This window comes from Sus scrofa, chromosome Y (assembly GCF_054392235.1).
Source record: "Sus scrofa isolate SSC_HxYL_T2T_F1_AM1 chromosome Y, Sscrofa_HxYL_maternal_Yorkshire_Landrace_v2.0, whole genome shotgun sequence".
Taxonomy (NCBI): domain Eukaryota; kingdom Metazoa; phylum Chordata; class Mammalia; order Artiodactyla; family Suidae; genus Sus; species Sus scrofa.
In genome coordinates this window covers 9,472,720-9,499,340 of record NC_139402.1, presented here as the reverse complement: position 1 = coordinate 9,499,340, position 26,621 = coordinate 9,472,720, and the positions used below count along the sequence as shown (strand labels likewise).

General features: G+C 45.3%; 1 protein-coding gene and 1 long non-coding RNA gene across 9 annotated transcripts in view; one reads left to right on the top strand and one right to left on the bottom strand.

Annotated features, from left to right (window-relative positions):
- Positions 1–4,887, bottom strand: part of LOC146394351 (uncharacterized) — a 98,457-nt gene extending 93,570 nt beyond the window's left edge. Inside the window, exon 1 of one of the 4 annotated variants that reach the window (XR_014836118.1) lies at positions 4,765–4,887. This is a non-coding gene — a long non-coding RNA (uncharacterized LOC146394351). The remainder of the gene's footprint in view (positions 1–4,764) is intronic. The other 3 variants (XR_014836121.1, XR_014836119.1, XR_014836120.1) reach the window with 3 other exon arrangements.
- The window catches only part of LOC106506885 (uncharacterized), a 545,630-nt gene that overhangs the window by 46,756 nt on the left and 472,253 nt on the right, over positions 1–26,621 (top strand). For 2 of the 5 annotated variants that reach the window (XR_014836071.1, XR_014836073.1), the window contains exons 1-2: positions 4,908–5,011; positions 6,238–6,457. Coding sequence is in view for 1 of the 5 variants with exons in the window: in XM_085009000.1 (XP_084865126.1) it covers positions 4,771–5,011; positions 5,855–5,925 (312 nt within the window). In the remaining 4 variants the exon portion in view is untranslated. Of the gene's footprint in view, positions 1–4,737; positions 5,012–5,854; positions 6,049–6,237; positions 6,458–26,621 lie in introns of those variants that run through there. The other 3 variants (XR_014836070.1, XM_085009000.1, XR_014836077.1) reach the window with 3 other exon arrangements.

Genomic DNA, 26,621 nt, shown 5'->3' with positions numbered 1-26,621 from the left:
CTCTAAGGTTTTAATGTGCTCACACTTCTGTGATCAGCAATTCAAAGAACTTACAACACACCGTTTAAAATCATCTCACTCACGTCCATCTCATTGCCCCAGTACCTAAACTCTGAGGGCAGACCTAAAGGCTCTTGTTCAGCAGTCGAAGGAGGTCCTGGCACTCAGCAGGCTGCATTAGTTTGCTGAGGCTGTCACACCAAATACCACAGACTGGGGTACTTAACAACAGATTGGTCCTGCGGTTCTGAAGACAGCAAGCAAGAGATGAAGGTGTTGGCAGGGTCAGGCTCCCTCTGAAGGCACCAGGGAAGGAGCTGTTCCAGGCTTTTCTCCTAGCATCTGGTAGTTCCTTGGCTTGTGGCAGCAGAACTCCAGTCTTCACAGAGTTGTCTCCCTGTGTGTACATCTTTGAGTCTAAATTTCCCTTTTTGTTTGTTTTCTTTTTAGGGCTGCACCTGCAGCCTATGGAAGTTCCTAGGCTAGGGGCTGAATCAGTAGAGACACAGCAATGCCGGATCCAAGCCACATCTGTGACCTACACTGGCAGCTTGTGTCATCACTGTATCCTTAGCCCACTGAGGAAGGTCAGGGTTCGAACCCGCATCCTTATAGACACTATGTCGGGTTCTTAACCCACTGAGCCACAATGGGAACTCCTTAATTTCCCATTTCATAAGGACGCCTGTCATATTAAATGAGTCCCCCTCCCTTTCCCCTACCACAGTATCGCCTCATCCTAACTTAACTAATCACTTCTAAAACAAACCTATCTCCAAATAAGATCACATTCTGAAGTACTGGGGGTTAGGATCTCAACATATGAATTTTGGGGGAACACAATTCAACTTGTAACATGGGCACACACTACACACACAGTGAATGAATGAATAACAAAACAGGGAAAGGGCCTGCCTGGGTACCACAGTGCTCCAAGGGACCAGGTCACTGCACATGTCTGATTACATCTACTCCACAAGCTAGAACTCTACAAAATAAATGAGTATATTATTTTATCTTGATTCTTTATAAACATAGGACAGGGATTCCTTAAGTAACATGAAACTGTGACAGTGCGTGCATTGCATATGGTTTGTTTGTTTATTTATTTATTTTTTTAGGGCTGCACCCACAGCATACAGAAATTCCCAGGCTAGGGGTTGAACTGGAGCTGCAGCCGGCCTACACCACAACCATAGCAACCCCAGGTCTGAGCCGCATCTGTGACCTGTACCACAGCTCACAGTAACACAGGATCCTTAACTCACTGAGCGAGGGATCGAACATGTGTCCTTATAGATACTAGTTGGGCTCATTACCACTGAGCCACAACAAGAACTCCCTTGCATGTGGTATAATAAGAGTTAAAGTATACATGCATAAAGCATTTTAGGAAGAATACTCAGCTAAACCTAGAAAGTGGCTTCTGATGTGACTTGTTGGCTCCTGGGCTCAACCTGCAAGTTTGGACCCTGGCTGCTCCACTGCCCAAGGTCAGAAAACATACTACCCTAAAGCAGAAGTTCAGAAAAAGGCCCCATGCCCAGTGTGCGTCCTTCTGCTTTAGCTTCCCAGAGTTTCCTCTGATTTGGTTTCTAGCATCACCCTGGGTATCTGTTGTCTTTTGACCTGTTTTGTCTTCTTGTTCATCCTATATTTAACCATCCCTCACTGGTCACTTGTATCACAGAAGATAAACTCATTGCAAAACTCTTAAGAATTTCACATGTAATTCTTCAAAAATCATGACTTCAACAGAGGAACTTTCCATCATGTTTATAGACCCGTCAACACCTGTACGTCTATTGTGCTAGCTGCTTTTGTTCCTAACTGCTATTGCACCGATACGTGCACTGTTAGACCTGCTGGAGTTGCAGAAAAAGAAGCACCATATGGGGAAGGAGCCAGGCCTGATTTTGTTTTCTAACTCTATTTGCAGTTCCTGAATAGCATCTGATACATACCTGTTTTCTTACTGAGAGTCTCTTCCTGCTGGGAACCCAAGTGCTAACACTTGGCCTTTAGCAGCACAACCGAAACTTATCTGGTTCTTCCGGGGAGGTATTTTCCCAATCTCTACACTGAAGGCTTTGGGCTGCAAGATGCTGGGAAGGCGGCCCTCCATTATTTAAAATACCTTTTCCTATACAGTGTTTTCTGCACCTGTAAATATATGCCCTCACTTTCAAGACAACCACATACCTACTGAGAGTCAGCTTTACAGTCAGCCTAGGACTTTCTTTAAAACATTTCAAATACAGGTTCCTCCCATGTAAAATGGTTCCTAGAATATAAGTGGCCAGTCACCTGGCCATGGAGTGGAAGACACAGGTCTTAAACTAAACTTTCTAAAGCTAAGATCAGTAGTCTTCCCAGGAAAATATCCAAATGACTGTTTTACTTAAAAGAAAAAAGGGAAAGAGGAGCACACAGCTTTTAGAGTTCATAGATCTAAAACCAGGAGCAACCTATTCCAGTTGCCTCATTCATAGGTGGGGAAACTGAGGCCCCAAGAGTCCCCAAAGGGTCACAATACAGTAGAGGGAACAGAGTGTCTGGGACACAAAACCTAAGAGAAATACAATGCAAACCTCAGATGCAAGCCATGATTTTAAATTTTACAGCAGTGCCATTAGAAATAGTAATAAGAAACAGATGAAATTAATTTTAATAATACATGTAACCAATCCAATCCATCAAAAATATTATCATTTCAGCATGTAATTAATGTATAAATTATTAATGTATATTTTACATTCTTTTTTTTAATACCAAGTCTTTGAAATATGCTCACAGCACATCTCAACTCAGGCCAGCCATGTTTCAAGTGCTCAGCAACTGCACATGGCCAGTGGCTGCCCTCTTGGATGGCACAACACAGGACAGTCCTTAAGCCCGAGTTGAATTTTCTTCTCAGAAACTGCACTCTGCCTCCCAGACTTACACACCATCAGAATTTGTAAAACATTAATCATAAAGAGCTGGTGCTTATTTTGAATTACTGTAGGTGGAAGACCGCAGGGATAGCAAGCAGTTGGGTGGTATATTTCGTTCATGGAAGATGTTCTAAATTTTAGCTCCTGTCCAAGAAATGCAAATCAGTAATAAAAACTAGATTATAAATTTCACAGTGGGATATAATATTTGAAATATTTGTGTTTGGAAAATAAAGGAGACGAACACACTTTCGATGTAATGCTTCCAGTATTACTGATTTTCATTCTTTGAGTTAGTTATGGTCAGATTCCATTAAAACTAACCCTGTCTCACAGGCTCCCCCACCCATTCTCGCCCCAAGGAGCAGCACATGAGCCCTTAAGATGTCACTGTAGGGAAGCCATACCCCTCAGCCCCACTTAAATCCTTTCTAGTACTACTGGTCAGTCTTTTCTAAAATATGCTCCACAGAGCAACAATCCTGTGGGATGTGTTAATGAATTCTACCAGGAAAAAGAGATTCTGTGTCCACAGAAGTTTGAGCAAAACTGGGCTAATCATATCAGTGAGGCTGGGGTTTGGCTGCCTGTGACAAAGCTGACTCCATGTTCTCAGCAAGAGCCCAGGCTGTTTTTCCCATCCCTACCCCCTTGTCTTCAGCCTTATGCTCATGGCCTCATCTTTGCAAGATGACGTCCCCGGATGTATGTGTTCTAGGTTCAAACACAAAAGGGAGGGAGGGAGCAAAGATGCTTCCAGCCAAAAGCTAAAATGTCCGCTGAAATCTCTACACCCGTCCTACTGAGGTCTCATCAGCTAGAATGATACCCACGGCCAGCTTCAGCTTCAAGGGTAGCTGAGGATGAATATCTTCACCAAGCACGTTATGGTGGTCAACTGAGTCATCCTGCCCTGAGAATGAAGGAGGGAACAGAATCTGCGATGCTCAGCATCTGCTACATGCAGTCAAAGCTTCTTTAGAGCTACTGACTTCAGAATTTGCTTTGTGCATGTCAAGTTGGGGAACATTAATCTCCCCCGCCCACATAAAATTCTTTTTTCTTTCTTTCTTTTTAAGGGCCGCACCCGTGGCATATGGAGGTTCCCAGGCTAGGGGTCTAATGGGAGCTGTAGCCTTCACCACAGCCACAGCAACATGGGATCCGAGCCTCATCTGCGATCTACACCACAGCTCACGGCAACGCCAGATCCTTAACCCACTGAGCGAGACGACGGATCGAACCCGCAACCTCATGGTTCCTAGACGGAGTCGCTAACCACCGAGCCACGACGGGAACTCCATAAAATTCTTATTTTTCAGGGAGGAACTTGAAGAACTCTTGTTCTGGGCACTATGCTTTGGGCGACGTTGCAGTTAATACGTCATTCTGGGAAATGCCACATGCCTTAAAAAGGAGACGAACCAAAGACAAAAAAAAAAAAAAAAAGGGAGACGAACACAGGGTTTGCGGAGGCCCCTGCATACAGGGTCTCCTACCCGCTCTCGCCGGCTCTCTCTGAGCCAGTTCCCACTTTCCCAGGGTCGCTTGCAGCCAAACTCGGGCTTATCAAAACCTCTCTTGGGGCCGCTGGATAAACGCGTCCATCTCTCCTTCCAGGCAGGTGTTCGCTTTTTCCCCGAAAACGGGAGATGCTGAAGAGAATGACGCCCTCCCTGTACCTCGGCCTGGAACGCAGCCCCCAGGCCTGGAGTGACAGCAGCCACGCGTGAAAACAAGAGCCAGTTCCAGAAACGCCCGCTGTCCAAACTATGCCAGCCGCGGCCCGTCTCCAGATTTCCGTCAAGGGAGCAACAGTTTCTCTTACCTTAAGATGAAAGTCCCCTCCTTGGTATCAAGGGACTGCTTGCCGCCCGCGCAGCGTCCTCAGCCGCAGCCTCAAGGACCCGGGATGCCGCCGGCACTTCCGCCGGCGGCGGCTCTGCTCCCCAAACGCCAGCTTCCACTTCCGGTACCGGTTCAAGATGGCGGCGGCCACGCGGGAAAAATTTCTTCAGAACCAACCGTGAGGCCGGCAGAGCGGCTCCCACCCGACGGGACCCACAGCCCAGCAGGTGGGAGGGGTCGGGACACCGCCTCCTGGTCAAGGTCACCGTCTGTCGCCCCGCCACCGCAGTCCACCCACAGTCGGGAGCGGACTTGAAACCCGGAGCTGCCCCTTGAGGAGAGAAGGGTTGGATCCCCACATGGGCGCCCTGAGAGAGGAGCACTTCGAAGACCAAGGCGGCTCCCATCGTGAGGCCCCCAAGCATCCGCAATGCCTTTGAGCTTTAGTACTTTCCTTATCTCAGGTGGACCTTATAATTGCCATCTCACCTTCCGAACTCTTGGAAGGGCTTCCAGAGGCATGAGGGACGCCAGGTGCAGGCGTGACGGAGGCTCCTTCGCTTCCCTTGAAACGTGGGCCCGAGGGGCAGGCGGCTGGTTTGACACACGCCCGGGAGCCTGGATTTTCTCTGGGGACGGAGATACCATCTTTTTTCTTTTTCTTTTTTTTTTTTTTAAACTCTAGATCCAGAGCGTTTCACAAAAGATAGCCAGGAGCTTAGATCCTCCACCCAAGAAGGGGCTCTGGGATTTGTACTGGTGTTCCTTGCCTCGTGGCCAGTGTTTCTGGGAAGGGTTATGGGCACCTGTGGGTCAACAGCAGTCAGCATTGGCCTCCGACTTGGGTCTTGGTTCCTAATTAATCCTGTCATACATTGACAGCCTGGCAGCCTACCCTGACTCCACAGCCAACATCTTTCTCAGGGAGTGGGTGGGTTCTTGCCCCATGCTGAGTAGACCATTTGGAAAGACAGTATAAGCATGGGTTTGAGACCCTGTGATTCTCCAGCTACTTCAGCCCTTCACAGGATTGGATTGCCTTTGATCTTTAATACTTTTCCTTATCTCAGGTGGACCCGTAATTGCCATGCACTTTTGGATGCTGAAATTGACACTGGTGGCCATCCTGGTGCAGAGGTGACCCAGACTCCAGCCCTAGACTCAGCCCTGACTTTTCTTTTCCCACCCAAGTTCCAGCATATCTATGGATTTTGAAAATTTTCGAATTGTTATCTGGGAAATGGTATGTCTTAGCTAGCATGCAAGATGGTGCCCAATGAGTCTTTCCCCCTGATTGTTGCATTCTTGTGTGGTTCCCTCCACATCAGTGAGGGCTGACCAGTACAGTGTGAAAACTGGTAGATTATGGATCTCTTGGGGTGCGACTTCAGCAGATAGGCCATAAAAAGCATTACCACTTATACGTTGTTCTCTCTTGGATCACCTGCTCTAGGTGAAGCCACTTGTCATATCATGAAGTCAGTTAATGGAGAGATGCTTGTGGTAAAGAACTGAGGTCTTCTGGCAACCAGCCAGCACCATGTTGCCAGCTCTGTCTACGCCTAGCTTGGAGCTGGATCCTCTTCCCGTCTCAGTCAAGCCTTCAGATGACGGCAGCCCTGGCTGACATCTTGACTGCAACCTCAAGGGAGGTGACCCACTGAAACTAGGAGGTATTATTGTTGTTATTGTTTTAGACTACCAAATTTTGGGGCAATTTGTTACACAGAAACAGGGGGCATATATAATACTTCAGGGCCCAGTCATGGCCGCCAGAAGTTCTTGTGAAGTCCCCTGCCTTTTTGCTAGACTACTGTAATATTTGTGCTACAAAAGTGCCCATATGATATTTTTCCTTTTAGGACATGAATAAATACTTTTTTAAAAGTATGTAATCAGTACTTTTAAATTATTTTAGTACTTAGTACACCAGTACTTTTCAGCATTTATTAGTTTGGGGAAATTGGAAATGGTGTGAGAATGCAAAGAAAAAAGGCAAAATGACCTTTAGAAATGTAACTGATATAAGATTGAAAAAAATCGACAATGTCAGCTCAAGGAACCAAACTTTTCCCCACTGAGCTTATGAATGGATTCAGGAGGCTGCTAGAAATGAGTATTATGTCTCCTTCCTCCTGTTCTTTACCTTTTGAAGGTGAGATTTCTTTCCTTTACACTTGCAAAGATATGAGAACCCTACTCAGGAGCCAAAATGAAAATATACACATGTTAGGTGAGAAATTGTTTCATCAGCCAACAGTGAAGGATTCGCAGGTAATATATGTGGGAGAGGCAGATTGAGTGGGTCAGTATCCAGCCTGGCTCCCTGGGTCCTGGACAAGCCACTAATCTTCTGCGTCTGTGTGGTCCTTTGTAAATGGGGAGGTAGAAGGTTCTTGTCAGGGTTCTGTTTTTCTTGTGATTATGATATACAATTAAATTTTATTAAGTAATTGCATTTTTAAACACAAACATGGTTATAAGGGACAGGTCAAACAGTGCACATTATAATGCAAATAGAAACTGAGCCTGATGAACCTCAGCTGATATTTAACTTAATCCATCACAGTGAGGTGGCCGGCACCTTCACTTGGTAGATTAAAACAAAAATGGCATTGTGTAGTACACCAGTATTACTCTAAATTTTTACCTGTACAATTAGCACAAAATATCTTTTCATTACGATTATAGATTGTCATTAGAAACATAATGAATTGTTCCTGGGGCAGACAAAGCTAAAGTGAAATATAATCGTCCCTGTCATCCCTGAAATGAAAAAGTAAGGAAACAGTGTGTCACCAAGAACAATTTTACTCACACACACAATTTTGAAAATGCAGTGCCTTCATACATTGGCTTTCTTTTTCTTTGTATGATGACAGCGTAACAGTTTAATGTTAACCCCTGTTGAAAATCTCTAATGTTCATCTTATTATCTTTTGAAGATGTAGGACAAAAACAGGGTTAAAATGCACTGGAAACTCTTGATAGAGTGATGGATGATAGACCTTGGGACTTGATGGCTCTCTCATGGTTGTCCCATTGGATGAAATTCATACCAATAAAGAGAAAGAAAATCTTTCCTTAAACTTTGGACTCTGAAAATTAGGTTTCATTTACAAGCTGATTTGTCCTGACTACTGAGAATTATCCGATAGAGATCAGGAGCAGAAGCCCTCTGAAGCCCCTACTTAGCTGTCCCCCCAGGGGACCCACCCTGCCTCCCTGCTAATCTTCTGTCTGTACTCTGCACATCCAGGCCACATTTTAATAGGGATGTTAAAAATGTTCCTGGTGTCATTTTACTGAAAACACAGTGGCGGTTTGGGCATACATTTACCTAAGAGGAAAGGCTTCAGGGGAGAGAGAGGCCATTTGCTTGTGAGGGTTTTGATCCCAGGCAGGTATCCTGAAAACCTTTAATGATGAATTATTCTCTGCTCACACCCAGTAGGGCTGAGTCTAGTGTGCAGTCAGAGAATAGTGTGTACACGGAGCTGTCTCATCCCTCCTCTAGTCCTTCCCACTCTCACCCGTACCTGGACCCTACCTGGGCACCTGCTGACCTGACTGGAGCAAAGAGCGGATGGGTGGAGGGGGAAAGGAGGTCCCTGTCTACTGCTCTCTGGCTGATCTTTTTCTCTGTTGCGCTTGCTTCACGATTTTCTCACTTGGGCTCAGGAACCTTTTTTTGGGGGGGAAGTAAACCTGGGAATACATGAGGTTTGGGTTTATTGTGCTAAATTATGGTCGGCGTGTTAGTGGAAAGTTGATACAGGGCATGCAGGGGCCACTATCTCCCTCTGATTTGAGTCCAGGCCATTGTCACTGGGATGATAACAGCCACTTGAATTGGTGACAGAAGAGTACTGGCAGCCTGAATTCAAAGTCTCGATTTGAGACTGTTTTTGCCTCAGCTCACAGTTGAAAATAATGACCTCTGCCTTGAAAGAGGCCCTTAACAATGGCTACATCTCATGCAGTTTGTTAGTTGTTGAAAAGAGAATTTACTTCTGTAATCTGTGTGGGTGTCTATACACATGCATGAATGTGTATGGGTATGTTTGTGTCTGTGTGTGATTGTGTGTGCTTCAAAGATTAATGAGGGATGTTAACAATTTTAAGTGTTTATTTGAGTGAAAATTGATTTGGATCAGACAGCACCAAACTGGAAGTGGTTAGGAATGCTCCACCCACAGGAGCTGGTGGTAGACTTTGATAGAGAAAGAGCAGAGGCAAACTGGGGACATTATTGCTTTGCTATAATTTCAAGCCTAGTTGGCTGTTTTGGATTGGTTGTCCTTGGGATTCAATTTGGTAACATTATAGGCTTATATTTTGATTTGTTGACTAGGCCTCCCTCCATGGCAAGAGAGTCCCCTCAGTCTATTGGCCTCATTGTTTCATTAATTTAAATGTACACTTGGGTACAGGTGTGTGCCTGCTTATGTGTGCAGGTGAATGTGTATGTTTGCATGCATGTGTGCTTACAGATTTATGTGTATGTATGTGCATGTTTGCCTTCAGGTGTATGTACACACATGCAGATGTGTGTGGTACACTTGTGTACGTGCATGTATGTGCATTTATGTTTGCACATTTATATTTGCTCACTGTACGCAACCTGTGGTAACCTCTCCTGTACTTTAGTCTCTTTGTTTTCCCACTGCTGCTGCTTGCTCTGATGTTTGTATGCAATCAGAAATGATTTTTGAGGCCCCACATACTAGATTGAAGCTTTACAGAATTAATGGGTCAGGAGGAGCAGACTGATTATGGAAGAGAGAGGTTATTTAAACACAACTCCCAGCAATCAGGGACAGTGGGAAGGAATGGGAATGGCATCCCTACTCCAGATGGGAGGGTGCCTGTTTGCCTGGAGACCAGGGGGAAGGGCTCAGGTAACAAAAGCTGTTCTCTGGCTCCTTCCTGTGATGGGCAGCAGCTTGAAGGTCTGAGGGGCCTTCTGAGCCTTGCACATCTCCATTGCCATGCTTGGTTTCCAGTTGCTGTTTAGACTGTGGGAACAGCATCATATTGGTACATGGACAAAACGCTACTGCACTAGACCCCTGCAGGCTGTGTGTTCAACTGAATAAAGACCAGCTGATGCTTTGAGACATTTCTTTTTCCACTATTACCCTTCATTTTTGTTTCCTTTTTCCTGTAATTTTCTACTCTCTTCTCCCCTTTCCACATCTCTTCTGCCTCCCTACTTAAAAAAAAAAAATCAAATGGTTATAAAATCAGTTTTCTGCCTAGGCAATCCTCTGATAATCAGATGAAAAATCTGGCACAGTATTTTTTTTCTTGAAACATAACCATGTTTTTCCTGTAGACATAGCATTTATTCCTTAAGCTTTTCTTATACTTGTTCCCATGTTTTCTCCCCAATTTCCTACATCTTTTTTTTTTTTTTCTTTTTGGCTGCGCCTGTGGCATGTAAAGGTTCTCAGGCCAGGTCATGAACCTGCACCACAGCAGTGACCCAAGCTGCTTCAGTGCCAGAGCTGGATCCTTATTTTGCCACAAGGGAATTCCGTATGTTGTCCTCTTAAACGTAAAAGCATATAATATACTGTCTTCTTCCGCTTAGTATCATCTGGGCTGAGGAGGCCTTAAACTACATATCTGGCTGGGATAGAGCCACAGAAACACAAACAGGCTGCATTTAAAGAATGACACTTCATGATGCTGATTTATTCGAGCCGCTCTGCTACATGAACCATATTACAGGCCATCAAGGTGAGGATAAGAGCCATGTTTGTTGAGTACTGTCCATGGCAGGCAGTCAGCGCTCTGCTTGCGTTGTCACACGTCACCCTTAGCCCTCAACGATGTCCTTACTCGGGTTCTCTCCCTTCGCTGAGAGAAGGTGAGAGGCTTCCTCCAGACTGCACAGTACCAGGCAGCTGTGACTCTAACCTGGGCAGTTGGCCTCCCGTGTGCGGCACCCAGGCCTGTATGAAGGGAAATGTGCAGGAACAAAACAGGAGTGAGTGTGAATCAAGAGGCAGCGTCTGAGGACGAGCTTGCGAGTGGGATCTCAGCTCTTCCTCACGGCTCATTTAATTAAACTCTGGAAGATGGGAAAGGGGGGAGCTGGGTACAAATGTGCATTCTTGGGGCCCCCTTGGAACCTGCTGAATCAAATAGGCCTTGATTCACCAAGGGCCACCTTTGGTGTCTGAACACGCCCCCCTGTGGGGCTTGCTGATTGTCATTGAAGTTTGGGACCTGTGGCTCCAGGGCGAACTCTACAGCTATTGCTGCTTTCTTTCCTCCCACAAGGAAGACCACCGAGGGGTTGAGCAGGAGGAAGAAGACGGGTACTTAAGGGAGAGAGGAAGGCATGTGACTGAGTCCTTAGGTTGCTACCCACGTGGTCATCAGTGCCTCAGCTCTCTGCTGTCAGGGTAAAGGCTTGCAGTTGGATTATAATTATTAGCTTAGAAGATTCTTCAGTGAAGAAGTGGAACATTTTTTAACTCTACTGCAGACTCCATATTCTTCCTGCCCTCCCCAGCATGCATCACCTCCCCTGACTTGGTGAGCTCCTCACCCCTGGGGGGCTGATAGAATGAGAATTAGATGCTACACCAGGAGGCCAGGAGACAGGGCTCCTGGATTCTCTCTCACTACAGGGCCTCTCACTTGCTTTAATTTCAGCCTAGGCCTCAGTCAGGTTAATGCAGGGCCCTGTTAACTTCAAAAGGACCCAGAGCTGCTGGCATTCAGTAACTTCCTTTTATTAGACTGTTCCACAGTCTAGTGGATTTCATGAGTAAAAGGTAATTTCATTCCCCAAAGCATCTTGAAGACCAGGCTACACTGGGAGAACATTGTTTCAGTTGCTGCTGCCTCCCAGCTGAGACTTAAGAAAACAAAAGAAACAGTTTCATATGATAATATTAGCAAATACATCTTCTGTAAGCCCTGTCTTCATGCTTTTGAATTGCATTATTTCCTCCCCATAATGTTGACTTACTTGCATAAACCATTTTGCTGTACAAAGTGGAGAAAATTATTTCACACTTGCTTTGATCAGGAATCTGTTGAGGTGGTTAAACTATTCACTATATTCAAATTCAAATATGGTTAGCTTTGCTCAGAGAGAAGGGAAAGGCAATGAGATTGTGAGCATAAGAGGCCTAAGTGCGGTCTTGAATATTTTCAGATGGATTTAAAAAGTAGTTTAAATTTAAGAAGGTCAGAGATGCTGGGAATCTAAAGCATGAGTGGTGTTCATATTTTAGCAGTGTTCTCATGTCATGTCTCATGTGTCATCTGACATCTAGATTATGTAAAGCCAAAACGAGGTCACCATGACAACCATCTGTCCCATTAATTCATTGTTATGAGTTAATTTGGATCAGGATCTTAGCTAAATTATGAAATGTTTGGTCTTTGTTTGGGCTGCAAACCATTTGGTGGTGATTTGCATTACTTCCAGTTTCTGGATTTGGACAGCCACTGTTGCCATTCTCTCCTCTCTCATGAAAAGAAGGGTTTTTTTGTTGTTGTTGCTTTCTTTTTCTTTTTTTAACCTCCTGGGAATTAGCTTACACCATTGTGTGTAGGTGGTGGTGCTGGTGAAGTATCCACTACTTAATGATGATAAAATATTTATTTTAAAAATACCTTGGCTTTTTGAGGGTTTTATCTTGTGATTACATCAGGTAATTGCCTGCTGAGGTGTGGTGTTGTGGAAATTTGCAGAAGTGAAAGATTAGTTGGTGGGCCACAAATCAATTATAGTTGGAAGAGCAGAATTAAACCTAAAATTCATGAAACATGTTGCTTCACCCAGTAGTACTTACTTACAAATGACAACAAAAGTTGCCCAAAGCATGGTTATGTAATTGCTTTGATGTGGGATCCTTACTTGCCAAGGAGTCTTGGGACATTGTAGCTGGCCTGCCTTGGGCTACAGTGGGCCCATAGGAGCAAGCCCTGGGATCTGGCCAACCTCAAAGGGTCTGCTGGGCAGGCTGTAAGTGAAAACCAGTGAGGAAAAAAAAAAAAAAAAAATCTCATGGTAAATAACTGAATCTTTTTACAGGAGTAACATGTTTTTGTTTTTGTTTTTTTTGTTTTGTCTTTTTGCCCTTTTTTAGGGCCGCTCCTGTGGCATATAGAGGTTCCCAGGCTAGGGGTCGAGTTGGAGCTCTAGCCACCGGCCTATGCCAGAGCCACAGCAACACGGGATCTGAGCCGCGTCTGCAACCTACACCACAGCTCATGGCAACGCAGGATCCTTAACCCACTGAGCAAGGGCAGGGATCGAACCTGCAACCTCATGATTCCTAGTCGGATTCGTTAACCACTGAGCCACGACGGGAACTCCTAACAAGTTTTTTTTAGTTGCAGTATTGCGCTATCAATTACGATAATGATAGGTAAGAGTAAATGAGGGTGTTCCTCTGTGGCTCAGCTGGTTAAGGGTCCAGTGTTGTCATTGTACTGTTTGGGTTGCTGCTTTGGCATGGGTTCCATCCCTGGCCTAGGAACTTCCACATGCTAAGTGTATGGCTAGAAAGAAAAAAAAAGTAACGAAAAGGTGAGTTTAGGAGTTAAAGTCTGGATTTGAAAAATACACACTTGTTTCAGGCAAAGAAAAAGGATCCATAGATCGGGAAATGTAGGCTGGAACTAGTGGCTCTGTGTATGGTAGAGGGTAGGTAGGAAATAGATTCATGGCTTTTTATCCGAGGGTGGAGAATGTGCTAGAAAGATGGACCTGTGGGAGTTATTTTGGGCTTTGAATTCAGAGAGACTTAGTAAATGCCAGCTTTGACTTTGTTATGGCAGCCCTAGGAAGCTGGCGTATAAAATAGTAAAATGACAAATCATTTCCAGCAAAGGAAGTAGTTTTGAGTCTCAGCTACAGCTGGGAGCAGTCGTGTCTTATACACGAGACAGAGAAAATAATCATGGAACAAACGGTGGAAACCTTCCAAAGCATATGGAGGCCTGAGGATTCCTTTTTCTGTTTGAGGTTGAGCAAAATCTTCCCAGTTCATGCATAAGAAAACAAGGGGCTTCCCATCATCTCGGGTCACTGCAACTGCCATACTTACTGTGATTTCTGTGTCATGTAAATAGACGAATTAGGAACTGCATAAAGCAAGGGAAGTAGATGAAGAATTGCCAGCCCTGGAGTCCCTGTCGTGACTCAGTGGCAGCGAACCCAGCCAGCACCCATGAAGATGTGGGTTTGATCCCTGGCCCTGCTCAATGGGGTAAGGATCCGGCGTTGCCGGGGTTGTGGCGTAGGCTGGCGCTGCTGCTCTGATTAGACCCCTGGCCTGGGAACTTCCGTGGGTGCAGCCCAAAAAGAAAAAAAGAATTGCCAACCTGTTACTTGGTTTAGGCAGAAACGCTGAAAAGCTCAAACACCAAACAAACTCTGAGAAGGGAAATGGGGCATATTTGACAACAGTTTTTGACAGCAGAAAGGAACCAGTCTGGTTGAGACCAGGGCTTGGAATTTTGAATATAAAAGGCCAGATTGGTCAGTGTGTTGTAAGGATTCGACTCTCCTGCTGTAGTGTGGAAAGCAGCCACAGACAGCATCTAGGCAGATGAGCATGCCTGTGTTTCTGTAAAGCTCCATGCATGGACACTGAAATCTGAATTTTGTACAATTTTCGTGGGTCGTGATAGATTGATTCTTTTGATTTTGCTCAACCATTTGAAAATGTAAAAGCAGTTCTGACCTTGAGGACTATGCAAAGACAGAGAGTGGGCAGAATGGGCTGTAGTTTGCTGTCCTCCGGCTTGCAGAGCACTGGGTTTCCAACTGTATCAACGCTGGCAGAACCAAGACCTTGAAATGCAAAGTGGGACTGAATGGAGGCCAAAACAGGAATGTTTGCCTAGGCTACTTTGTTCAGATTTGTTAATTTGTTAGTTCTAATTCATAGTATGCTCCCTGGTGTGCGTTTTAGCTGTTTTTAGTTTATCCCCCGCCTCCCCCACAAACTGGAAGATTGGTTGTTGTTTATAATTTAAGCCCAAGTTTAAAAGACCAGGGGTATTTCTAAAGACTTTTTTTTTTTTTTTCTCCTTTTCTGGCTGCTTCTGCAGCATATGAAGTTCATATCTGAGCTACAGTTGTGACTCACGTCGCAACCCCTCGATCCTTTAACCCACTAGGGCGGGCCAGGGATTGAACCTGCGTCCTGGTACTGCAGACATGCCTCTGATCCTGTTGTGCCACAGCAGGGACTCCTCTAAAGACATTTCTTAATTGGATAAAATCATTTCTTCAAAGCTTTTTCTGCCGTGACTATTCTCTAGTCCCTGCCTGGCGCCCTGGGGCAGAGACTAACTGCACTTGTTGGCTTCTCTTGCTCTGGGCACTAACGCAGGTAGACCCCACTTCCTAGTTTCCCTGGCACATAGAGCAGCCCTGTGCCTGAGTTCTGTCTGGTGGAATGTGGCTGAAATGACACACATCACCTCTTTTCTTAGCCCCAGACAGCCTACTGTGCAATGCTCCACACTCTCTCTGTTCTCCCTTTGGTGTGCCTGCAGGGCAAGTTCTTTATGACTTGAGAATTGGGCACATGGAAGGAGGAGGGGTATATAGGAGCACTGTCAGAGCAGGCCTTGGAAGGTCCTGTGCTTAAGAAAGAATGGTTATTCTGTTAAACCAGAAGGGCTGCTTGTTACAGTAGTTTTCCTCCTCCTACTCATGCACTGTTGGTTTGTGAGGTTAGGGTACATTGTAACAACGTGGTGCCTGAAGAGTAGCAGTTCCTGTTTGACTGACCATTCACTCTCCTTGGCCCTGTGTCCAAAATCACTCACCTCACTCCAGCCCTGTGGCTTGTTTCTTACAGTCACTTGCTAGGCCCATCCCGAGCGGGCCCACCTTCTGGTCCGTGTCTACATCCTCCTCTGCTAATGGATCATCTCTCTCCTGTGGTGGGTTCTGTCTTTGAGAGCCGTTCATGATGCTCCTGTGAGTTCTCCGTCCAGTTTTCGTTGCTTCTTTTTAAACCTTCGAATGACGAGCAGCCTAGAAAATAGCCTTAAAGGGCGCAGAAGGAGGTGGTGGGTGCATAGGACTGTGACCCAGGGAAAGCTGGGGTAGGTGAGGAATGCGAGCCAGGTCAGGAAGCAGGTCATAATGTTCTCTGATGACAAACCCCTGTTAACCTGGGGTGTCTGGAGGGCAGGCAGGCCTCCACGGTCCATGTTGATACATGTTATCATTTGGTAGGTTTTAAAGGCTGTGAAGGAATTCCTGTCCTGGCTCAGTGGGAACGAATCTGAGTAGTATTCGTGAGGATGAGGGTTCGATCCCTGCCCTTGCTTAGTGGGTTATGGATCCAGTGTTGCTGTAAGCTGTAGTGCAGGTTGCAGACACGGCTCGGATCCTGTGTTCCTGTGGCTGTGGCATAGGTCAGCGGCTACAGCTCCAATTTGACCCCTAGCCTGGGAACTTTCATTTGCCATGGGTGTGGCCCTAAAAAGCCAAAAAAAAAAAAGGCTGTGTATATGCTAGTGAAAATACATTTGTGGTCATATATATTAATATATATGTTATATAACATTTTATATATAATTATGGAAAGGATACAAATATATTTATATGTCATATAAAATATATAGTTGTATTCTACAAGCATATCTAACAAAAAGCATTATATACTATATAATTATAAATATGATTTTTTAATATATACAAATATGTTTTATGTGTTTGTAGGTAACTTTCACATATTATTTAATTATAATATATAATATAGTATATAGTATACATTTCATAATCCACGTATACACATACATGGACACATGGTTGTTGGCATCTCTTTTACTGAAGCAGAAGCTGAGTTTTGGTTTGTTTTGTTTTTCTCAAGATGTAGTGCTTTGTTTTTCCAGATGCCAATTGATTTTACCTCCAGAAATAAGGAACACAAGATGATGGGAATCTTGTCAAGTGTCAGACAGTATGATTGCAGAGGCTTAGGGGCTTGTCTCGCCACACGCACCTGCTATTTGGCACAACCCACTGCAGAGTCTCTGTAGGGTCTCAAGGGTTCTGCAGTGCCATAATCAGGTCGAATGCTTCCTCGCCTGTGGGTTTGCATGTGCACACGTAGTCGTGCCTGTGATCCGTTCGTCAGTACCCACGAGAGCCTGCTATGAGCAAGGGCCGTTGTGGCAGTTTCCATGAGTGGGAACCCTGGGAGGGCAGTGCACACAACTCACTCGAGCGTTGTGCAGTGTGCAGTCCCTGCCCGGCTGCCCTTCCCCACTTGGTTTTCATCTCAGCAGTGGGAACTCCATCTTTGCTGGAGTTCGGGCCAAAAACCTTCCAGTTGTTCTCTTGTGTCCTTTCTCTCCAGCTCACGCCAGCCCAGAAGGAAGTCTTTTTGGCTCCAGCTTTAACAGAGGTCCAGATCTGGCCATTTCTCCCAACCTCTCCCACCGCTCGGCTGCTCTGAGCCACCGTCGTTGTCTTTTTTCTGCAGCCCTCTGAGTGCTGCTTTTATACGTGGGAAGTGTACTTAGAGGGATTTTTCTGCGGGCAATCTGCGGATGAGTAAGAATTGTGAGAAACAGAGGACCTGAAGGAGAACCAGCTGGTCTGTTTCTCAGTGAAGGAGACGGGAAGGGGAAAGAAGTGCTTCCGAGGGAGGAGGTGGAGTCTTGGTTGTTTGGTAAAAATTAGGTGAGAAAATTCTGCCTGGGCTTCTAGGTTTTGTAGCACTGCTTGGCAGAGTCTTGCCCCTTGTGGGGGTCTGGTGAGCGAGGAGAGTAGGGATGCAGCATAGGACATTCTTAGGTGACTTGCAGGTAGGGGAGGAACCAGGTTTGTGCAGATGCCTTTTGAAGGCCTCAAAGAGGCATTTTGTTGAGGGCGCAATCACCCAACTTCAGGGTGAGGGCCAGTCAACTGCTTCTGGAGCCGTAGGCAATGCCTGGGGATTGTGCTGAAATGTAGCTTCTGATCCTGTCCTTCTGGGTGGGTCTGAGATGTGGCATTTCTTTTCTCCCTCCCTCCCTTTCTTTGTTGACATATCCTTGATTTGTAGTATTGTGATAGATTCAGGTGTACAGCCGGCTGTGAGTCACTGTTTTTGCAGATTATACTCCGTTATAGGTTAACGAGATATTGAGTATAATTCCCTGTACTGTTTGTAAGTCCTTGTTGCTTATCTGTTTAAATGTCTTTTAAGTTTGTAGTGTATCTGTTAATCCCATACCACTCCCTGCATTTCTAACAAGCTCTTAGATGATGTAGATGCTGCTAGTTCTCTACAGATAGCCTGGGGCTACACTGTCATATCAGGTAAAACTTCAAATCGCTCTGCTTTAATCCACCTACAGTTGCCCAGCTCTGTGTCTTAACCTCTGTTTTCCTTCATTTGATTTGGGGTAGATAACTCGCAACAATTTTTGCCCGTTGGTTCTTAGATCCAGAGGGTAGTCCCCCCACCCCCTCACCTTAGGACCACTTATTTTTAGGACCACTTATTTATTTATTTATTTTGGCTGCGCCTGCAGCATGGGGAAGTCCTGGGCTAGGGATTGAACCCATGCCACAACAGTGACAATGCCAGATCCTTAGTGCACTGAGCCACCAGGGAACTCCAGGACCGAGTCCACTAAGGGGCGTTTAAAAAAGTGACATAGGGAGTTCCCGTCGTGGCGCAGTGGTTAACGAATCCGACTAGGAACCATGAGGTCTCGGGTTCGGTCCCTGCCCTTGCTCAGTGGGTTAACGATCCGGCGTTGCCGTGAGCTGTGGTGTAGGTTGCAGACGTGGCTCGGATCCCACGTTGCTGTGGCTCTGGCGTAGGCCGGTGGCTGCAGCTCCGATTCAACCCCTAGCCTGGGAACCTCCATATGCCGCGGGAGCGGCCCAAGAAATAGCAACAACAGCAACAACAACAACAACAGACAAAAAGACAAAAAGACAAAAAAAAAAAAAAAAAAAAAGTGACTTAGGAGTTCCTGTCGTGGCACAGCAGTAATGAACCCGGCTAGTATCCATGAGAACGTGGGTTCGATCCCTGGCCTTGCTTAGTGGATTAAGGATCAGGTGTTGCTGTGGCTGTGGTGTAGGCCAGCAGCTGCAGCTCTGTTTCGCCCCTTAGCCTGGGAACTTTGTGCCACAGGCGTGGCCCTAAAAGAAAAAAAAAATGATGCAAATATAAGTTTTTTTAGGTGTCTTGAATAGTTTCTCCCAAGAAAGAAAAGATAAAATCTTTCGGAACGAAGACCTAACAGATAATATAGCAGAAATGTTTTTCCAACCTTTTAAATCATTAAAAAAAAATTAGGTGAAATTTACAGAAAACAGAACTCATTATTTTAAAGTTGTCAATTCATTGGTATTTAGCATATTCACAGCTTGTACAACCACCACCTCTCTGTAGTTTCAAAACATTTTTATTGCCCCTAAATTAAACCCTGTACCCATTAAGCAGTCACTATCCATTAAACTTAGTCCCTAAGCTTCTGGCAACCACCAATCTGCTTTTTATCTCTGTGGATCTGCCCCTTCCGGATATTTCATGTAAAAGGAAGGATATAGTATTTGTCTTTCTATGTCTGGCTTCTTTCACTTTGCATAGTGTTTTCAAGTTTCATGCACATTGTAGCCTGTGTCAGTATTTTACTGGTTTTTAGGATCGGATAACATTTTGTTGTATGTATACACTACAATTTGTGAATCCATTCATCCTTTAAAGGACATTTGGGTTGTTTCCACCTTGTGACTATTACGAGTGCCACTGTGAACATTTGTGTAAATAGTACGGTTTTGTTTTTTAGTGTGGGGAGTGAGTCTTTCTGAAAGATACAAGTTGATTTTGAAGTAAGCGATTTGAGGAGATTCACGAAAGGTTTGACCCTTAAATATTCAGGTTCAAAAATGAAAAAAATGACCTCTCAAGCAGACCTTAAGGTATTCTAAATCATGACAAGTCATGAGCAATCTCCTGTGAAAGAAACTTTGCAACTGTTTATTCAGGAATCCTGGGGTTGCAGGCTCAAACAGGACGGTGAATATAGCCATGTGTAGTGTCACAGGAGATCAAGAGAGATTCTTTCTCAGAATTCTTTCCAAGATACGCAGGACTTCAGAGACGCCTGCCTCTATTCCCCACAGTGGAGCTGTCTACCTGCCTGCAAAGGCCTCATTTTGAAAAGTCTCTTTTCCCCTGAAACTGTTAGAACTCAGAATCATGTAGAAGATCAGTCACAGTGAAATGGAATGTAAACATGCACCTGTCATCTTGGGGACCCAGAAGGGCTTCTGTGCTTTTCTGGAAGTTAGGTGGAAAGACGAATATGTGTGTGTGTGTCTGTGTCTTTCTCTCTGTCTGTCTTGCAGTCATACTGTTTATTTTGTGCAGCAGGGCTTATCTGCTCTGAGATATCATCAAGCCTACATAAGCTGAAATCCGAAAGGATGGCCAGGCTGGTTGCTCCAGACCAAGGGCTGTAATGAAGATTTATCCCTGAGCAGCTGCATCCTAGTATGGGCCCTTTGAGGCAGGGCCTGTCAGGCAGCGCTGGCCGGAGAGTGTGTGCTCCTCCGCTGTGGTCCTGGGCAGTACGGGGAGCAGATACCGAAATCCTTTCCGGGATGCAGTGAGACGGATTCGGAACAGCTTGTCCAGTAAGTGGCAAGGGATAGGGGAGATGGAGTGTGGAGTGCAGCTGAGTCAGACCTAGGGACCTTGAGACCAGGGGCTGAGCGTGGGCTTGGAGCTCCTGCCCTGGAGCTGGCTCTTGCGCATTGCCCCCGCAGGTTCCTCTTGGTGGGAGCACCTTTGATAGGAGTGAGGCTGGAGTGTGGGAAATGCTACATCTCCTCCTCACAGCACGGAAGCCCAAAGGAGAGGACTGGTGAACAGGGACGGTTGACTGTCCACGGGGAGATGTTTGAGCACCCTATTTAGCATTTCATGGAAGCATTGCATGTCTCCACCCCAGAGGGACCTGGGGAAGCCATTTAAAGTCAGATGCATTTAGGGGGAAGCATTCTTGATTTTACAGCTTGACTTCACCTTGCCTCCTTACTGGAGAGCATTTAAGTTAGGAGTGATGGGTACCATAAAAAAATCAGAGGTACCTTGAGTTCTCACTGATGCTGGCAAGGGTTAGCTTTGTATGTGGGAAGGGTATATGGCTGCCTCTCTTAATTTTAAGGTTGCCTGCCTAAACATAATCTTCTCTTGGTCAGACACGGCCCCTCTCCTTCAGAGGGCTTCATTTCTCGGACTCAGCGTATTTATAGCTATCTTTTGCATTGCTATGGGGTGTTCCCTATTCTTTTTAACTTTACCTTGTCATACCAGCTAGACACTGTGGGCTTACTGATACAGATCTGAAACTGTCACCATTAGCTTTTTTCACTTATCTAGTGGCTTGAACACTAAGTATGGGGATGTCCCTTTTGGAAAGCCATGATCCCATGCAACTAGGATAGATTAACCCTGACTGACTACTCATTCTCCGTAAGTGGGGGGGTTTAGATCTAATGGAGCCAAGAGGACGGAGGTAATTCCAAATATTAACAAGACAAAACAAAGTGAAAACACTTGATAGAGCTGCAGGAGTGAGAGGTTCAACTGCAGAAAGCCCTACTAGAATTTCTGATAGGACCCTGGTTCCTAACTTAAAGGTGGAAGTGAGGCCACTGTCCAAACTCTCATAATCTGTACAATAAACTTGATCCAAAATAGCCAAGCAGAGCAACGAAAATATATGTGTTTGTAATATGCTTTGTGTATTTTGTGTGTGTGTATATATATGTGTTTATATATATGTATTTAATCTTCACATTCGAATGTAATAGATATTGCAACCAGTTTTTCAATACGTTATACTAAAGTAGCATGCTTGTCATCCTCCGTTCTTCCAAATAATGTACTGAAAATATTATACCTGCAATTAATTTTTCTTGGCTCTGTGTCAAAAATATAAATTCACTCAGCTAGTAATAATTACATGTCAGAAATGAAAATGGGATTTCCAAGTGACTTTGTCCTTAGAAAGCTTTGCGTTGCTTTAGTGGCAATTTTCAGCCTGCTCATTTCATGCTATTTTTTCCCCGCTTTTATAATCATTTCGTGCTATGTAACATGGTTTTATTTTTATTTTATATTTTTGTTTTTAGTGCTGTTGACCTGGACTAGCTAGCCCTGTTAGGCCCTGGAGAAATGACTCTGCTATCTCAGATTTACAGTTTCATTTACCCAGAAGCTCTTCAGGCGAGTGAGGGGAAAAGATCCTTTGACCGTGTTCAGTACTTCGGGCTCCTACTTTTTCCTTGCAGCTGAAGTTGGAGACATTTCAGCATCAGGGAAGATACAAAGATGTGTGGCAAAGAAGACATGATAAAGTCCCTGTCTTCAAGGAGCGAACAATCAAGTCCAGACATTTAAAACAGAAATACATGAAAACAACACCTGAGAATTAAAGCAGTGAATTAGGGGAGTAGCCCTAAAGCGCTAGAACATAGCTTGGGGCAGGACAGGTGAACTCTGGCGGGAAGGCCCCGCAAAGGCGCCGCAATTCAGAACGGTGCAGATTTTGCAAGATGAAGAGAGGCTAGGACCTTCGAAGCAGAAGGGAGCAGGGGAAGGGTGGAATCAGTGTCTTCCTCATCCAGCCTTTCAGAGATCGGTGATATTTATAAATTCCAAGAATTTGCATAAAATTCTCCTTAGCATAAAAGAATTCTAGGTGTATCCTGTCACTTTTGACATTCTTCCTCCATCTCCTTTTCCCCCATAAATTGCAGTGAGTTAATTTTGAGAAAAGTCAAATTTATAAAGGCCAGACTCCGTTTGGGCTATTTTTTTCCCCCCTTTTAAACAGTTTTAAAGTATACCAAGTTTTTGTCCCTAATCTTTGAAAAAGAGAGGATTGTTGAATGAAAAACAGAGAAAAATAGGTGAAGGATAATGATCTAAAGAACTGAAGTGTTTGTTTATGGTTGGTTTTCTTGGCCCCCTTGGGATGGCTGGTACGGCATCTTGGGAAGGACGACAAATGTTGATTTTCTAGTCTGGCCAGGACTTCCTGCAGTGTGTGCTACAGCCAGCGGTGGGCCTAACACCACAGCTGCATGGCCATTTTGCTTGTTGTCCTCAACAGCTCCAAGTTCACAGTCTGAGGAGGCACCCTGCGAGGTGGCTGGGCAGTTTCCTCGGCCCCCGGCTCCTGCAACCACTCAACTCCTGCTGGGGCCTGGGGCCTTGCTGGTGAGCCACATGCTGTACTCTTCTGCCCGGCTAGCAGACAGACCTTTCTGCTGTCTCCAGCCTGCACATAAACAGGGGATGGATCCATCTCTGCCTTGTTTCCCCAGTTACAGGTAATTAGCTCTGTGCTGTTGAATGCTAGTGCTGGAAATTGCATCCTCTGCATCTGCCTTATTATGAAGCCGCTCGGCTGCCTCTAGACAAAACATCCTCTAAATGAGATTTGCTCTCAAGGATCTGGTGTGTGGGAGGAGGCAGCAAATGAAACAGTGGATATTTCATAGCTATCATGGAAAAATATACAGCACGGCTGAATAATGGCATCCAGCAAACTCACGAATTAAACATCTTGATATAATAACCAGTGTTAAGGAGTAAGCATTTTTATTCTGAACTCTCATTTCAGAGGTGGGGTGAGCCATATAAATTTTCATAGCAGTAATTTGTTTATTTTATGATTTCCCGTCCTGACCCTTCTCTCTCTCCAGCTCTCCAAGAGACAGACTATTTGGCTTATTACTGGCTTACTTGAACTTGTGCAATTCAAATATGATTATTTTTTTCAAAATACAATTTGTCATGCATCCAGAGTCTCATTTTGGCCAGGGCCTTGGGTGTGTAGAACTGTACTAAGATTCCAAATACTAAGATCTGAAGAGGAATATCTGTCTGTAGGCCATAAAGATTTTATCTCATATCTTTCTAGACCTTGAATCCAGCTCTCTACGAAGCTGATTCATGTGTTGGCGCCAATGTCGGATGGAGGCTTTGAGCCAGACAGAGATGGAGGATAAGGGGTCCATCCTCGAGTGCCCCAGCCTTTCCCTTCCGTGAGGGGCTTCGCCTTCCTTTCCTCAGGCCACAGGGTCTTTTAGCCAGTCCTCCACTTGTCAGATTAACATTGGTAAATGATGGAAAAGACCTTGGGTGTGTGTGTGTGTGTGTGTGTGTGTGTGTGTGTGTGTGTGTGTGTGTGTGTGTGTGTGTATCCTTTACTTTTTAGAACCGTTTAAGGTTCGTGCCAGGTTAACATTGGTAAATGATGGAAGCGACCTCTGTGTGTGTGTGTGTGTTGCTTTAGTTTTTCAAACAGTTTAAGGTTCCCAGCAGTATTGAATGGAAGGTACAGAGATTCCTAGATAGTCCTTGCACCCCATAGCTTCCTCCATTATCAGCATCCCCCATCAGAGTGGTACATTTGTTGCAATTGATGAGCCCCCCTTCGACACATGGACCTTATCACCCCAAATCCAAACTTGCACAAATATGTAGTGACATGTATCTGTCTTTATTGTGTCATGCAGAATATTTTCACTGCTCTAAAAATCCTCTGTGCTCTGCCTGTTCTTTCCTCCCTACATGCAACCACTGTTCTTTTTATCGTCTCCACCATTGTTTTGCCTTTTCCAGAATGTCATACAGTGGGACTCTCGCAGTAGGTACTGTTCTCAGATTGGTTTCTTTCTCTTAGCACTATGCATTTAAGACTCCTCTGTGTCTTTTCACGGCTTGATAGCTCATTTGTTTTGGCCTTTGAGTAATATTCCTTTGCCTACACGTATCACAGTTTATTTGTCCATTCACCTACTAAAGGGCATCTTGCTGGCTTCAAAGTTGTGGCAGTTCCTACTGAAGCTACTATAAGCATCCATGTGCATGATGTTGGAGGAACATAAGTTTTCAACTCATTTGAGCAAATGCACAATGGCAGGATCCTTTACTTTGATATATTTTTGTACCTGACTAAAGACTGAGAGTTTAACTGTGGACCGATTCCAATGTAAAGAAAATGACACTCTAACAAGAAAATGTGTGAATTGGCCGGTGGTATTGGATGTGCTGGGAGTGGTAGGCCTTCCCGGTTCCTTTGACACTGTATGCATGGCTAAACCTGGCCCAGGGGCAAAAACTGGCTTCAAGGGACAACCTACTTATTACTTAAATGTGATTTCATCCCAGGCTTGCTTAGAAAGACAGTATTTTTCTGGTCTCAACCTCTGAAATCTTGACCTGCCATTCTTTGGCTTTCTCCACTCCATCTTCGTGCCCCTGCCACCTGGCTCTACCTTTATGGAATGGAAATTGCAAACTCGTACATCTCATTCTCTGAGCACATGCCCTGTGTGTCTTCTTCCTCAGCCTCCTTGCCTACCTCCCATCATAGACCAAAGGCCCCAGGGGGTGCTGTTTCCTCTCTGCTTACCTGCCCCACTTCCCCGTTTGGTTTGGCTCCCCAGGCTGTACAGACACACCCATCAGTTTCATCTTAGGGAAGCTCTTCCTTGACGTCTTATCTTCCTCCAACCACCACCCTGTTTCTCTTATTCTTTGTGAAAAGGATGGCTATATGGTCCCCCAGAATTCACGTGCTGTGTGGTGTGCAGACCTTGCTGGGAGTGGGCGCCCAGCTCAAGTCCATTTTTCAGCTCTCTTGCCTTGACAAGGGGTGTATGACTCATCCGCTGGGGAGATGTAGTTGTCCCTTTGGGAACAGGAGAGGGAGAGTGGAACCACAAAGGGGGCGGGCCTTGGGTGTCTAGAGCTCCTTGGAGGAAACCGCTCTGACTTCTAGGAACACTGGACTGATTGGGTTGTTACAAGGGTCAGAGAAACTTGTTTGCTAAGAAGCCATTGAGATGGCTTATTTGTGGGCTTATTTGTGACGGCAGCTCATGTTACTCCACTCAGGGCTCAGCAGCCTGCAACCTGTGAGCTGCATTAGTCCCTCACCTGTTTCTATAAATAACTTTTATTGGCACTCAGCCACATTCATTCATTCCCATATTTCTTTGACTGCTTTTCCACTACACTGGCAGACTTGAGTAGTTGTAACTGAGACCCTGTGGCTGTTAAAGTTGTTTACTATCTGACCCTTTGCAGAAAAAGTTTGCCAGTAGTTGAGCCTCAGGTATCTACCGAGAAAGCAATACCAGGTGCACGGGAAATACCACCTGGGCCCACTGAGGGCTGAGGACAGACATCCGTGGACCTGACCCTTCATTTTCTGACCTGAGGTCCCCAAAGCCCTCCTTCTCCACCCCCCACCCATACTCACACACACAGACACACACACAGACACACACCCAAACGCACACACGCGCACACACGCAGTCTTAGGGGAGAGAAAACCGAAGGGAAGAACATGCTAACCCTCCTTTGCTTACCTAAAGGGCGTGTCTGTCGAATGGGCCATTCTCCACCTTGAATGTGCATCAGAACTGTCTGGGGAGGCTTGTTAAACACAGATCACAGGCCCCCCACCCCGGGGGTTTCTGGCCTGTGGGTGGGGCCTGAGACTCTGCATTTCCCACGTGCTCCAGGTGGAACCAGAAACCACACCTTGGGAGCCACTGGCCTATGTTATTTGATAGGACTACATTGCACCGGATTGGACGTAAAGTCAGGTTTTTCTTCGTGCTTGCAGTTGGGTCAAAAGGCAGAGTTTGTCTTGGGAGTAAGGCCTGACACTTGGTTGACAACCACCGAACGTGTCTTCTGCTCACAATCCAAGTTGTGGTGTGAGTTTTGTGACTCTACTATTCTAAAGTTTTACTTTTTTTTTTCAGTGCTTGTGCTTTTTCCAAGGCAATGATTCCTTGAG